The sequence below is a fragment of the Anneissia japonica genome, unplaced genomic scaffold, assembly GCF_011630105.1.
Source record: "Anneissia japonica isolate Jap-2015-1 unplaced genomic scaffold, ASM1163010v1 scaffold75154_len16825_cov180, whole genome shotgun sequence".
Lineage (NCBI taxonomy): Eukaryota > Metazoa > Echinodermata > Crinoidea > Comatulida > Comatulidae > Anneissia > Anneissia japonica.
This window is the reverse complement of record NW_022687732.1, coordinates 1-16,596: the sequence shown is the minus strand read 5'-3', so window position 1 is coordinate 16,596 and position 16,596 is coordinate 1. Positions and strand designations below refer to the sequence as shown.

General features: G+C 34.7%; 1 protein-coding gene across 1 annotated transcript; it reads left to right on the top strand.

Moving 5' to 3' along the window:
• The first annotated feature begins 326 nt into the window (after window positions 1-326).
• LOC117120901 (hippocampus abundant transcript 1 protein-like) lies at window positions 327-14,053 on the top strand. Its single transcript, XM_033266000.1, has 7 exons — window positions 327-582; window positions 3,640-3,729; window positions 5,054-5,116; window positions 7,858-7,985; window positions 10,478-10,592; window positions 11,637-11,855; window positions 13,270-14,053. Exons 1-7 carry the CDS (start codon window positions 520-522, stop codon window positions 13,576-13,578), a joined length of 987 nt encoding a protein of 328 aa, XP_033121891.1. The 5' UTR covers window positions 327-519; the 3' UTR covers window positions 13,579-14,053.
• Window positions 14,054-16,596: the final 2,543 nt, after the last annotated feature.

Sequence of the window (16,596 nt, the reverse complement as noted above, 5' to 3'; positions counted from 1 at the left end):
GGTTAGGCATCTTGTACAGGGACATGTTCTCTTTTTTGCCTACCAGTCTCATTACGTTTTGAGTGAAATAAAATTATGAATTATGAATTATACCAACGTCATCTATCGATAAAATTATCGATTGTATTAATGAACAGCAGCTTTTCGCACTTGTGGCATTGCCGATAGAAAACAGCAGCTCTTTGGCACTGCGGCAGTGCCGATAGAAAACAGCAGCTTTTTTTCCGCACTGCGGCAGTGCCAAATCGGCACTGCGGCAGTGCCGATAGCCACTACCAATCTTCCACGCATGAATGCGCTTTCGGGTTCAGAGGTTGTCAGTTTTATTACAGTCTACTTCCGTTTGCTAGTACGACGTCTGTTCTGTTTTGTTGTGAAATCCAGTACTATTTTGTTTTTGTGAAAATAGTGTAGATTTCTTCTTCTGAAACTAGCAAACCGATTGTAAAGTTGACATATGCTTTTGACTGTTAATTATTGTATGCCTAACGTTACATAGTGTTGTTTTATTTGTAAAATATGACGAAAAAACGGAAAAAGATTATACCAAAACGACGAGTCACAAAAGACATTGGGTCGACGGTGAGTTGATGGGCCGTTACTGTTCACGCTAGATAGAACTAGGCCTAGGGTCCTAGGGCCTAGCCTAGCCTACCATATTTTGCAATATGTTAATCTTTTGTGTCGATGTATATAGAGCCTGGTTCATAGCGGTATATCGAATCTCTAATAAATAGTAGGATATAATATTACCTAGTGGCCTAGCCAGGCCTATTCCTGGATTCCTGAATTGGTTTGTCAAAAAGTTGCATAGGCTAGGCCTAGGCCTAGCCTATGCAACTAAGCCCTATGCCTAGGCCTACATTATTAATAAATAGGCTAGGAAGGCTAGGCCTTAATTATTAATAAATAGTCTAGGAAGGCTAGGCCTTAATTATAGGGCAGCATACTACTAGGCCCACATGACAACACTCCCATTTTTTGGCCAGGAGACTGCCATTTGATTGATGGGAACCAGTCAATTCGAGCGGATGCCACTTTGAGCGAATGCCAGTTCGAACGGAATTTATTCGAGCTAGGGTATGCTAGTTCGAGCGGAAAAAAGATTCACTTGTGCGAACAACAGCCTGTGCGAGTTATGTACGAATTACTTGCATTCGGCTGAGGCTCAGGCTTTGCGTGGGAGCCAGCCACTGGCGTATCTAGGGGACCCAGGGGTTTGGCGGACGCCCCTTCAAAAATCACCTTATTTTATTGCGAGTTATAGCATCCCTCAACTGATCATCAAGCCACCCTACTTCACCTTCGCGCCCCCAATATTGAATCAGTACCCCTATTTCAAGACTTCTAGATACGCCACTGGAGCCAAGGGAAAAGCCCCGGTGGGTGCTAGGGGAGAAGCCTATAGCCTTATGTATAAAAAAGTCGTATTTAATGATTTATAATGGTTAACAATTTACAATTAAACATACCTACGGGGTTCATAAAAATAATGTTTAGTCATTGTTATTCTTTCCGCATGCTAATTTAAAAAAAAAGTGGGTTTTGAACTATAGACGAATGGTGAATAGTGGAGGAAATTGGTATGATGTCTGTTACTGTGCTAGTCTTGTCACAGGGGCTGGAGGATCCAGAATTTTTTTAAACGGCGGGGTGGGGGCAACAGTTTCAGAATAGATATGTGAGTAGTACATAACCATTAACATTAATATGCATTGATATTTTTAAAATTTAGTGGCAAGACTAGGGGGGCATGTGCCTCCCCATGCCCCTACACTGGATCCGCCACTGTGTCACACTACTACACCAATGATGTGTGAACCTTCTGATACCATACGTAAAAATAATTTAAATTTCTATGGTGAATATAAACAATTACAATTACAGTTACTCCCATTTACAAATATAGGCCTAAATCGTAAATCTACAAATACTGTTACAATACTATATAATTCAACTAACTGGAGACAAAAGCCATGAAATCTACGTGCGAAATTCTATAGTTTTAAAATATAAGTGCTTGCTAGCGGCCATCTTTTAGTCGGATTTGCCAAGACTGTAATTCAAACATGGAATAATTATCAAAAAGTACCAAAAACATTCAGAACTTTAGTGCACAGAGTATTTTTTGCATTTAAAACAAATACAAAAATAGGGCGAAGATAAATTCGCCCTTGTTATAGTTCGCACTAAATGCATCCGCTCGAACTGGCATCTGCTCGAACTGACATCCGCTCGAACTGACATCCGCTCGAATTGACTGGCATCCGAAATTTGCAAAAACTATAAACGTATACGCTTATGATATATGTGAGGTCTCGCTACAAAATGAGTCTCATGGTTAGAAATTAAAAAATTGAGTTTATATTATATTTGGGTAGATCATATTATAAGCTTTCATTTGGTCTTTGAATGATTTCCCTACTATAAGTATTAATCTAGAGATGTGAGCATTTAAAGTTAAGGTGTATAAGAACCACGTTTTGAAAAAATCTACCTCAAAGATAAACTAACCTGTACAAATAATATTAACTAGAATTACAGAATATGTACAGAGAACACTGTTTTTGCAAGAAAATTCACTTACAATGTATCGGTATCAAGTTATTTTAATAAAAATTAAAAATTTTTTGTCAAAATTTTGTAAAAATGTTGACTTTGGCCTGTTTCGGTGAATATCTCAATATGATTTCACCAATGATGCGTCTCATTTCGTGGAGAGACCTCACATATTAAATAGCTGACTGTACCAGGGATGTTACACCCCCTACTGTAGACCTCATGCACTATGGATACCCCACCTGAAACCCCACCCAGCCACACAGGCCAAGGCCCTTGGTGGCGCTTTACGCCAAAATTCTCCCATTTTTTAGTATCACGATATTGGCATTTATGAAGTTGTCTGTTTTTACTATTTAGAAATTAAGTCGGACCATACAGAGTCTAAAAAATCTGAGAACTACTGTAGTGAGTAAATTATTACTGAAATATTCCTGTTATGATGCGTCCTGGAGTGTCTCAAACGAAAGCAGGCCACATTTCAGCAATATTTCTACTTCACAGCAATTTTTTAGAAACTTAAACAATAAAGCATGCCCTTAGTTTGTGATAAATAAAAAGATTAACCATGGCTCTTTCTGCGTTCGTAACACATTCATAGAGAATGTACTGTAGGGCAACTAAAACGTTTTTGAAATCTGCCTTACAATATGCGGCTAAAACACTTCAACTCAGAATATTTGCTATTAGGAAAATTAATTACTGTGTACTTTATTAGTAGCCCACACAAATAATAATCAATCCAGCCACTTAAATATTGGGGTAGGAAAGATATTGAAAAATATTAAAATTTTGAAAATTACATTGCAGCCAACATAAACTCAGGTTGGATGATGTTTTATGCAGCCGTTCTGCACAAAAATATAATAATAGGTTGTTTTGACATGGGACGGCCTTATGCCAAATTAATTATTAACTGAATTTGTATGTTTACCATAAAAAAGCAGAGCATTGGCTATATTGAGGTAACTCCTACCAGTAACCATCCAGCTTCCAATGATCACCCAACTGTCAGATTTTGTTATTTTGTGTTGTTCGGTACTATAAAGATATAATGAATTCATTATTTGACTCTTACAGGGTATAGGAGAGCCTAGTCTCTATCATGCACTTATAGTTATTTTCCTGGAGTTTTTCGCATGGGGCCTTCTTACAAGTCCAATGCTTAAAGTAAGTATAAAAGATGGATCTAGTGGCATGTGCTGATGTTTTTGGAGAGAGTGGAATGTACAGTAGTGATATTCCACTGAGGTAAAATTATTGTGATGGTATAAGACAGAGGAATATGGTGGGAGTCCATTAGGGCTAAATGAAATTTGATGAATTATCAGACAGAGGAATGTGAGGTCCAGTGAATCTAATGGTTTTGGACAGGGTAATGTAAAGTCCATTGAAGGGCAATGAATCTGATGGTGTTGAACAGAAGAATGTGGTACAGTACAAGTCCATTGAGTGCTATTGCATCTGATGGTGTTGGGAAGAGGATTGTGGTACAAGTTCATTGAGGGCCAATGAATCTAATGGTGTTGGACAGAGGATTGTGGTACAAGTTCATTGAGGGCCAATGAATCTAATGATGTTGGACAGAGGATTGTGGTACAAGTTCATTGAGGGCCAATGAATCTAATGGTGTTGGACAGAGGATTGTGGTACAAGTCCATTGAGTGATATTGCATCTAATGGTGTTGGACAGATGATTGTTGTACAAGTTCATTGAGGGCCAATGAATCTAATAGTGTTGGACAGAGGGTTGCGGTGCAAGTTCATTGAAGGCCAATGAATTTAGTGGTGTTGGACAGAGGCTTGTGTTGGGAATCCATTGAGTGCCAATGAATCTAATGGTGCTGGACAGAGGATTGTGTTGGGAATCAGTTGAGTGCCAATGAACCTGATGATGTCAGACAGAGGAGTGGTGGTAGTCCATTAAGGGTACTGGACAAAGGAATGTGGTGGGAGTCAATTGAGGGCCAATGAATCTAATGGTGTCAGACTGAGGAGTGGTGGGAATCCATTGAGAGCCAGTGAATCTGATTGTTTTGGATAGATGACTGTGGTGGGAGTCTATTGAGGGCCAAAGATTCTGATTCTGGTGTTGGACAGAAAAATATGTACCCATGGAGGGCCAATGAATCAAATGGTGCTGGTGAGAGGAATGTGATAAGAATCCATCGATTGGCAATAGATCTGATTGTGTTTGTCAGAGCAATGTGTACGTACAAGCTAGTCTACACTTCAAACACTTTGAGACTAGTGTAGCGCTATATAATCAAACTGTTATTATTATTATTATTCATTGTTTTTTACATACATAATATTATTTTAGTTGCTCTAGATTGCTGAATTAATTAGTGCTTATTCCATAGTTTCTGTTTGTGTTTTAAGATCCAACAATCATTTCAATGGCATTGTTGTCTTAACTATGTACAGTACCTCCATGTTTATTTTCATTTTCATGTTTATTTATAAATAGTAATGCTGTGATAACTCCTTTCAGGTTTTGCATAGTACCTTCCCTGAGAAGACTTTTCTTATGAATGGTATGATCCAAGGTGTTAAGGTGGGTACAAAATGCAATTACTGATGTGCATTAACTGCGATTAGTCATAAAAATCTATCCTGTGTTGAAAAAAAATGAAATTGGCTGGTATGATTATGATAACTATGTGTTGTATTTAATTGTGTCAAAACTAATTAATTTTTTTATGAATATATATTGTATTTCATGACGACAAGTGACGAAGGAAAGCCAATATGGATGATTTCATATAAAAATAAAATTTTATTTTTAGCCAATTAGAGCACCACGAAAAAATGGAAATTTCAGGAAAAAAAAGTTTTTCTTTATTTTTATTATGCCCACCACTGCCTTAAAATAAGATTACTTCCTATAAATTTAAAGCATTTAACCATCTCATACTATACTGTTTATATTCAACAATAACATTTTAATTTATTTTATCTTTTATCTGGGTGTTTTTGGCAAAACCATTTACTAAATAAGAATAACTAAATTTTATTTATCAGTAGTCCATGCTACCCCTTACATATATGTGGCAAAGACAAGCCAAACCAGTCACTCGTCGCAAAAATAGATTTTTAGTTTAATACAGGGTTAAACGGTAAAATGAGAGCTTTTAAAATTCTAAAAAAATATTTAGTCCGACATTTCATTATAAAGTTACTGTAGTTTAAACAGACAGCTGTTTAAAGAACAATATTTGAAATTCAGCCATCAAAGTTATGATTTTAGGTATTTCTCAGGCAGAAACCATCACCAAATAATTAACAATTATTCTTTTAACATGGAAAATGGGGATAATAACAGCATAGTATGATATAGATATAGAAAGGTTAGTGTAGTGTAATACAATAGATTAAAAAATTTTTGACATTCCAGCGTGTTTCGGCCATTATCTCAGAAACAGGATTTGCGACGAGAGACTGGTTTGTCTTTTCTAATCATACATATTTGCTTAGAATTGAGGAAAACTTATCTTGTAAATTGCATTGCTCGCTAGAAACAAAACATATGTTTGCTTTTTGCAGTAGATAGTACCAAGAATGTGCATGATGTTGAATGGCTAGTGATATGGTTTTTGAATGGCCTTTTTTTGTAGCCTCAGCTAGCGTCAGCTAGAGTATTAAAAGGGGTTTTGATGCATTCAATTATTTTGGTTTCGCAGACCTTGATCAGATGCTTATTACCACAGTTCCTACTCTAAGTTTAACTATGACCTAGGCATATAAACCTGTCCCATTGTTAACACTTTCCTTTGTACATCTGCTGTTTGAAAACACTGATCAAAAAGGAAGTGATATTCGAACAATTGCTTTTTATGTTGACAGCAAACAGATTCATGTAATTTTGTTTCGTATTCTATTAGCCAGTATTAACCAGCCCATTTTGAAAGTGTTTTTTGTATTGATGAGATGATATCTTCAGATTCAGTATTGAATTCTTGTGTATTACTGTTTTATTCTGGGCTGTAAAATTTCAAATTTTCAGGTAAACCGGGTCTAGTTGGGGGTAAAATAATTGCTAACCCAGATAAATAGATTTACTAGACATTTTTTTAAAGAGTACCTCAGAAGTTTACATTCACTATTGTATTGTTTATTAAAGGATTGGTAAGGTTATGAAATGAATATTGTACTATATTTGCTTTCAATGTGTCTTACTTGTAAAAATGAGGAGGTTGTAGTCGTTTTCCATTGGCCATTTTGGATTTACCATACTGTATCTCTGGAGTAAAACAAAAAGTACTCTTATTCTCCTTTTTTTAAAATATTAGGATGAGGAATTTTTTTTGACTTGGCCTTATACCTAAAAGAAGTCTCAGTCCACACTATCAAATTATATTGAAAATTTGTGTGATGTGACCATATGGGTATGATGATGTCATATTACTCTCATATATGGGCATTATACACCCAAATATGGACATGGTATACACAAATATGGGCATATTACATCCAAATATGGGCATATTACATTTTTGTTACATAAAATTTGATAGTGAAGACAGAGCTTACTGTACAGTTGCCATCCAATTGTAGTTCATTTCAAATATAATTTCAGTAGATGGTGAGTTTTATTAACTGATTCCACTTTCTCTCGTTGCCTCATGCTTAATTCCATAAAATCATATTTTAGAATTATTTTTTGGCAATGTCAGAGAATTGACAATGTATTATAGAATGAAATTGTTGATCTTCTGTATTTAATTATCCTTAAATATGTACCAAAATTCTTTTGTCTTAATTGTGCCATGTGAATTATTTGTCTGTTTAATGTGCATTAAATTGGTTGTTTTTTGTATGATACGTTTTTTTTAATTTTTTTATAAGAACACACTCTATAAGAACACTAAGGCTGAAATTGCTTAAAAATTAAGAACATATTGAGGCAGAGGTAAAATGCCAAATAAGGTTTTTAGTTGAAAAAATAAAAATTAAACAATATCTGTATTTGCAATAGGTGTGACTAGGTCATACTGTACCCTCTATAAAACAGTACAGTAATATACTGATGTACAGCACAGTACAATAATCATTTTCTATGTTTGAAAAGTCTGTATAAAAATAAAAACATTTTTAGCCTGAAATCAGCAAAAAAATAAGAACACTGAGCCTGGGCAAAAGTTACTGTTTTTTTTTAATACAAAAAGAAAGATACACTATGGTACATATACTTATTTAACTTTTTTTCATTTCAACTTGAATTTGATTTGACCATGATTAATTACAAGAAATATTTTCATTTGAAAATAATAATTTAATATTTCTCTTTGCTTCTAGGGAATTCTGGCATTCATGAGTGCTCCTTTACTGGGGGCATTATCTGATGTCTGGGGACGCAAATCATTCCTTTTACTAACAGTATTTTTTACTTGTGTACCCATTCCATTGATGAGAGTTAGTCCTTGGTAAGGTTACAACATCTTTTTCTTAGTCTTGTATGCATGTCCCATCACCATAATAATCAATATGCCCATTTAAAAAAAATATATTGTTTGAAAACATTAATTAAATTTGCTAATTTCAAAAGTATGAAGGCCAAAAAAATAATTGTTGTGTTTTCCCAAGATGGTAATAGCGTGTGCCAGTAGAATAGCACAATTATGATATTTTTTATCAATGATGATGATAATGTGTATTTTGATAAATGATTATGATAAATCTATTTTCTTTAATCCTTTTAATGACAACTTTGATTAGATAGTTTTAATTTAAAAAAAAGTCCTTTTATTGGCAATTTTGATTAGATAGTTTAATATAAAAAAAAAGCAACAGCTGCATCACTACAGTATCGTATTAGACTTTATAGCGCTTGCTTCATACCAGCTAGTCCTCTAATTTGTGTTCAAACCTACCAGATATCCACTCCAGAATAATAAAAATATTGATTATAATAATAATAATAATAATAATAATAATAATAATAATAATAATAATAATGATAATAATAATAATGATAATGATAATGATGATGATAATAATAATAATAATAATAATAATAATATTAATAATAATAATAATAATGATAATAATAATAATAATAATATTAATAATAATAATGATAATGATAATGATAATGATAATGATAATAATAATAATGATAATAATATGATAATGATGATAATAATAATAATAATAATAATAATATTCATAATAATAATAATAATAATAATAATAATAATAATAACAATGATATTGAAAAATAGTATTGGATAATACTACATTTTGATACTTGGAGTACTGTATGATCTCATAAGACATATTGTATATGTAAATGAGGAACATTTTTTTGAAAAACAATGGATAAGTGACACTTTGATTAGTTATGATATTCAAAGGATTGATCAGTTTTGCTATCACAAACCTTCCACCTTATACAGTAGTGTATAATTTGCTAATGCAAATCTATCTAATCATAAAGGAAAGTAATTAATTATTCTTTCCTCCATTTTTCAACCAGCCTACAATATGCCTACTGTAGCAGAATAAACAGATAAATTGTGTACATTGCTATAAATGAAGGAAAGAAATTAGTACATTATATAATTTCTCCATTAAACCCACTATACCAACTAGCCTATGACTAGCAATGTAAACAGCAATAAATATCAAGTCCACATTATTGTAATATATATCTGCATGAAGGAATGAAATTTGGTATAATTTCTTCCATTACACCCACTGAAACCAACTAGCCATGACTAGCATGCAATGTATACATCAATTTAAAATATCAAGTCTACATTATTGTAATTCATTTGCTAATGAAGGATAGAAATTAGTTATTATCATTATAATTTCCTCAATTAAACCCACTGTACCAACCACAGTAGCTAGTGACAAGCAGTGTAAACAGCAATAAATATAAGTCTATATTGTAATATATTTGCTATTATGAAGGAAAGAAATTAGTTATATCATTATCATTTCCTCCATGCTGTAGATGCTCGAATAAGCGCCACGGCACATGTAACGTTTTTGGAGGCTTCAGTGCGGCGCTTATTCGAGAGCGGTGCTTATTCGAGAGCAGCGCTTATAAATAAATATTTGCATGGTGCTTTCCATGCCTGTTCTTGTTACTGTTTCACTTACAGTATTCCCGTAGTTTGGTAGGCCTAAACATAGGTCCTAAATATTAAAGATATGCATGTGCCTTCATTGTGCTATTCATTTTAACAATGTATACATTGTATTTAATCCTGTTTCTCAAAGTATTTCATTACACACAGGGTGATATAATATACTGTTGATTAAGCACCGTGGCTCTTATTTTAGAGCGGTGCTTAAAAAACAAAAATCATATATGTTGCGGCGCTTATTCGAGCATTTAGGGTAATCCAACGTCTATGACTAGCATTGTAAACAGCAATAAATACAGTATCAAGCTATCGAAATGAGATGCATTGATATACAGTAGAGATAGAGACACAGTTATTATGTTTCTTGTTTAAACAAACCTTAATATTTCCTGATAAATAACTGGCACAGGTGTACAGTAAATGACAGTATTGGTCAATGGATCTTTCTGGAGTGTCAATCAAACTTTACAACTGACCAATCAGAACAGGCCCAGAAATATGCGCATGTCCTACTGTACAAACGCATGTGTTGTCCAACAAACACGTGTTTACGTACGTTTACAGTACGCTATTGATCAGAGTGGACCAGCAATGGTATTGAACCTTGCCCATGTCTTGCTCTAGACACTTCTCAAAGCAATTTCATCCGTTGTATACTTTTTGTCGACATGGGAATAATTAATATAATAAATAAATAAGTCGCGTGGCTTTAATAACGGAACAGTCCATTTTTGCTTTATCAGCCGTCGATGCTCTACTTTTGTCATATATTTTCTTCCTCATTTAAAGAAACTTAGCAAACATTTTCTTTACATTGGCAGGTGGTTTTTCGCAGTGCTGTCCATATCTGGCGTGTTTGCGGTAACCTTCTCCATAGTATTTGCATATGTAGCTGACATCACTGATGAAGCAGATCGAAGCTCTGCCTATGGTTTGGTAAATGCATTGAATAAATTTATGAAATTAATAAAATTTAATCTAACATTTCATAGTTAAAGTACTGAATCTTGATTCCTTATCATGCAATTGTTTTGTGTGAAAATATAAACATGTCCCCTGACCATAGTGGACCATCATACACAGTGGTGTTGAGTCAATGAAGTGTCATTGCTGTATGTTTATCTCTACGTCACATCAAGCATCAGTCCATTAAGCCATCCATATTCATTCATTGATTCATAAATCTGTTCATCCATCCACCTACCCACCCTTTTATCCATCCTGTCATCCATCCACCCTCCCATCCATCCACCCTCCCATCCATCCACCCTCCCATCCATCCATCAATCCAGCCATTCATCGATCCATTTGTTATTTTTTTTTTAGTTTAGCTTTAGCAATTAATACGACTTCATTTTTAATTCCAGCAACAAATATTACAATAAATGAATAATGCAAACATAACACTTATAGTAAATAAAGAGATCAAATCAAAAGGAATTGGAAAAAAGCATACAAAACAAGTAAAACATTTTTTCATGTAGCCATAATAAAACAAACAATAATAACAAACAATAAAGATAATGATAATAATGATCTGTCAAATAACAATATGTCCATCAATCCATCCATCCTTCCATCCTACCATCCATCCATCCATCCATCCATCCATCCATCCACCATTCCATCTATCCATCTATACATTTATTCAATAATTTGACCTTCCGTCTATCTGTCCATCCTTCTATGCATTCACCCATCCTTCTGTACACCCTTCCATCAATCCATCCATCCATCCATCCATTGATTACAAATTATCAATCTACCTACTTATCTAAATATCTATCTGTCTCTTCATTCTTCTATCCGTCCATCCATCCATCTGCAGTTAGTCATATAAGAGTGCCATTGTTCCTCTTAGATTTTGCCACCCAAGTCGACTTGCATAACATTTTGGATGAGATCTCATTGACTTCCCAACCTCAATGTAATCACAATGATTCGTCATCATTTTGGGCAACATATTTTTTATCTCTTCAGGTCTCAGCTACATTTGCAGCAAGCCTCATAACCAGTCCTGCCTTGGGAGCCTACCTTGGAAGCCAATATAGTGATAATTTTGTAATTTTTTTAGCGACTGCAATAGCACTTTGTGATGTTCTTTTCATCTTGGTTGCTGTGCCAGAGTCTTTACCGGAAAAGATTCGACCGGCATTATGGGGTTCGGCAATAACTTGGGAACAGGCTGATCCATTTATGGTAAGATAATAACAAACATTTTTTGATCCCCCTTGAAAAAACCAGGTGCCAAGATCAAAAATGTTTTATATTGGGTTTTTTTTTGTATAAATCTAAAGTACTGTATAAGTTATCATTTGACAAAATATTTTAGTATTTTAGTAGTATTGCATACATAATGCAGAAAAGCCGTAATACTTTTACTAATAATTTGACCCATCAATTTCATGCAGACTTTTTTTATACCTTATTTAGAGAACATTTAATAAACTTGAGTATGACACACAAATAGTTGACAAACAGATACAGAAAGATAAGTGTATACCACACAAAACTTCTCCAGTACAGCGAAAAGAAATCCTTGTAAACTGCACACTGATAACAACATATCACCCATCACTTAACACCTCAAATGCATTATAGATAATCTACAACCTGTCTTTACATGATGAAGCCCAAAAATGATATTTTTAAAGATAAACATATCGTTTTTATAAACAGGTAGTTAATCTGAAACAACAATTAGCAATTAGTTAAAAATAGACTTCACACTAACATTGGCCATGGTAGATTCTCATGCAATACCAAGAAATGCAAACATTATCAAAGTAGCGGAACTCCATAGAGTGCATACAGTACTTCCGCCCTGTGCCTGAATACAGTACCAACAACATGCAGGCTATAAATATGATGTGCAAAACTGCAGCATACCCTCAGTAAAATAATTGAGTTGCCTGTCATATTCAGGCACATTGTTTTCTTGAGTGCTGCCTGAATGCGAGGTGCAATTTCATAATTGTCTTTTATGCTCAAGGATAAAAGTTTCTGTGACCTTGATCTTATCCTTTGACCTTTTCTGAAAATTTGAAAGGTGTCTTTCTTTGATTATTATGTAACATTCCACTAAATTTGATGATCCATTCTTTAGTTTTTGCGTAATCTTGCTAACAGATAGACAGCTGCAGTGGATACATAACCTCCTTGGCGGAGGTAATAATAGGCTTCACATAATGTCAAAGTTCAAGTAGTAGTTGTATAGAATTTTGGCTTAACTTAGATCGAGGATTCCTCGCACCAATTATTATATTTTATTTCTCTGTATTATAATATGCTACTTATCACATTAGTACAGTCCCTTGATTCGACTGTGTGGACGAAAGCTAGAGTCAGTGAATTCTATACATAGTCTTAAAAGTGCTGTTGTCATTTCTTAAATCATGATAAAATAAACATTTGTTTCTTGTAATTAACATAAATAACAATTATTCTTTTTCAAAGATAACATTTTTAAAATGAGACTGACCTTTTAAACATTAAGAATGTTTTTTTACCATTCTCAATTTGAAGCATATTGTCTCTTATGCTATCAAGTTCAGCAAAGTATCTGAACTATAAATTATTTATCAAAAATCGTGTTTTTTTTTTTGTATTTTAGTCATTGCGGAAAGTAGGTGCTGATCAGACTGTTTTGATATTATGCGTGACAATATTTTTATCGTATTTACCTGAAGCTGGACAGTATTCCTGCATGTTTTTGTACTTAAAAGCAGTAAGTATAAGCCTTCTTCACATCATGCTTTTGTTGTTGCTGCACTTGCGTATGGCGCAGCATATAAGGTGTTGGACTTCTGGTCGGGAGTTTGAGACCAACGTTTGTTGCTTTGTTTGTGTCCTTTGGCAAGACACTTATGTTTGCCTTTCTTCACCCAGGAGTATAAATGGTGGGTGGGGGTCATGCTGTTAACCTGCTCCTCGGTGACCCTGTGAGGACTGTTCCAGTCAATTAATAACAGCAACTAGAATCGATTATACGCGATTATTCACTAAAAAAGAACCTGCATTGAAAACTCCTATGATTCATACAAACGTACGAATAATCAAAGAGTAGACAGGGCAAGAGATGGTAGTCCTGTTCATAAAAAAAATATGTTACTTCCCAAGTTACTATGGAAATCGCCGTGCTAGTCATGGAGTGCACCCACTATGTATAAGCTTGCAGGAAGTACGCCCTTCAGATACAGATAAACTTTATTTCATCCTTTTCATCGGAAATTACATGGTCGAAAAGATGTTTCTCATTCCCAAAGACATGATACAAATATTCTTTGTTTTTAATACAATTTAAACTTTAATATCCATAATTCTAGAATTCGAGAGTCTGTCTTTGAAGATTTGCAATAAAGTTCTGGATTACTCTAGGAATGAAAGAATCTCGATAACAGTTAGTCAGAGACCTTGCTTACTGCATTCTATCACTCCTTGTGGAGATGTTGAGAAGGATCTTTTCGAATTTTATCAAATTTTAATGCCACCCTGTCACTGTAGAGCCCACCAACGGCACACACTGCCCACTATTCGTACTGCATATTGACTATGTGGTTAAGCCTGTCCATATATCCCCTCGTGATATTTCTCCCCAGCACACTAGACAATGCTCAAGGCACCAACAATTATAGAATTAAAGAAAGTGACTTGATATCTTGTTCAACAAACTACTGTAGTGGTTTTACCTCAAAAACCCATATTATTATACATGTACAGGAAGTTTTATGATTTTTGTTATTGATACTTGCCTTGCAAACCTTCAAGAAATATTAAGATATCTTTATTAACCCCAAAACATTAAAGGTTAGGTAGTGTTTCGCTATGCGCAATACTCAATAAATTCAGACAACGAACTTGAATTGCCTTTAGTCTACACCTTTAATTCTCAAACAAACCTCAGCTCGGTATAGTCGGTAGGTTTGAAAATCTACAAAACAACAAATAATTACATTATTTATATTTTTTCTGCATAAAAATTACATGTTATGTGTAGGTGTATAACAAATTATCAATACCACACTACATCTTAACCGCATCTGGTTAAACAACGTTATACAACATCTTAACCGCAATGGTTAAACTTGTGTGATTATCTCGTACATAACAAAACCCTAACAATCTACCTAGAGTATATAAGAAACTCCACTCACACCTCTCAATATTGAGGGTGCTACATAGCGATTCACTTCCAATACACACATGCACGACGGCCGTGTACCACAATCATTCGTTTACAAAATCTAAGCTATCTATGGAGCATTTATTTATTGATCAATAATTAACAACAAGCTAAAGGTAACAGTAGTCATTCATTTATTATCATAACACAGCAATCAATTGCTTGGTTATCATCTCTTACTATGCTCATAACAAAGTAAAACTATGACAGTTCATTTGAGCCAACTCAAACAACACGCTAAATGCTAACTGACGGACACTCAACACAGCGCCTGGTACAGTCAAACTTTTTGCTTCCAAAACTAGTGATTCATGATAACATTAATTTATAACTTGCTTACTTTGTTCTATAATCTTTACTCTACCAAACAATATAGCCATATATTAATATGTACTTGCACTTTAGTGTCTCTTAAAATGATTGAATTGCGAAAGCGAAATACAAACTCATCATGGCTCCTGCACAGTGTACTCTGTAAACAAATTTCGCCCTAACAAGAGGTGACGCCCTTGAATTTTGGCATACTGAAACACCCCCCCCACCAAAGCATCTCAACTACTGTAAACTTAAAATCAAAAGATCAAATATTTACGGTTGTTTTCATTAGCACAATTATACAAGCAAAATTGAACACTTTTCACAGCTCCAATTAAGCAGTTACATGTGTTCTTCTTCCTCGGTACCGACAACACTAGTCTTTGAGCAGATCTTTTCAAAGATGTTTGAACCCCAGTCTCCGTCACAGTTTGGACTACTATGTTTCTCACTAGCCCATTGTCATCTGACAGCGTGTCGGTCACTACACCCGTTTTCCACTTGCCACGTCTCAGATTCTCTTCTTGGATCAGCACCACATCTCCAACTTTCAAGTTTCGATGCTTCAAATGCCATTTGTTACGCACGATCACTGTCAGGAAGTAGCTATGTGTCCATTTCTCCCAGAACTTGTCGGTTAGTTTCTGTATAAATTTTTAACCTCCTAACATGGCCTCCAATATTGCACAAAGGGCCACCTGGAGCTGCCTTTGTTTAATTTCGGCATACCAAAACAGGTAGACAGTATGCAGTGGCGTAACGCCTATGCGCTCTTGTGCGGCAGTCTGCAGGGCCCCGGCCTGACCCTGAGGGGCCCCATCCATAGGGTCCTCGATCTCCTACCCTGATTCAAAAGTGCTTTGTTGATACATAACATAATGTGTCTCTAACACATAGACTATAGCGCATTTATATCACATTAGGTCTTTATCCAGTGCCTGATTATAAAGGGCCCTGTCAGCCCGGGCCCCCAAAATTTGTCACCACTTGTTAGCCCACTCTCTGAGAGAGAGGGCTTATATGATGATTCTGAGCGAATTTTGAAGTCATTTGTTTTTCTATCTCTTCCTTCGTTTGTGACGCGATTAGGCCGATCTTGCAATAATATGGAAGATAAGGCCTGGGGAATTTAAAGTATGAAGAGATTTGCGAAAATATTGTCGGGAAATATGTGAAAAAGTATGTTTTTAATACATATCTCTTAACATTACGGTGGGTTTCCTATGAAAGCGTGTTCGTCATTGATCAGATTGCAAATCGCCTGTATATTCCACATTGTGTTTATCAACCAATCACCATATACATATACATATATTAAATTATTAAAACATTGCCTATAATCTAGTAATGTACTAGTATATTATTTAATCTAGTAATGTATATATTTAAATACATATTGGGCAAGTATTCATACTACTTAATACTGTACAGGTGTCATAGACA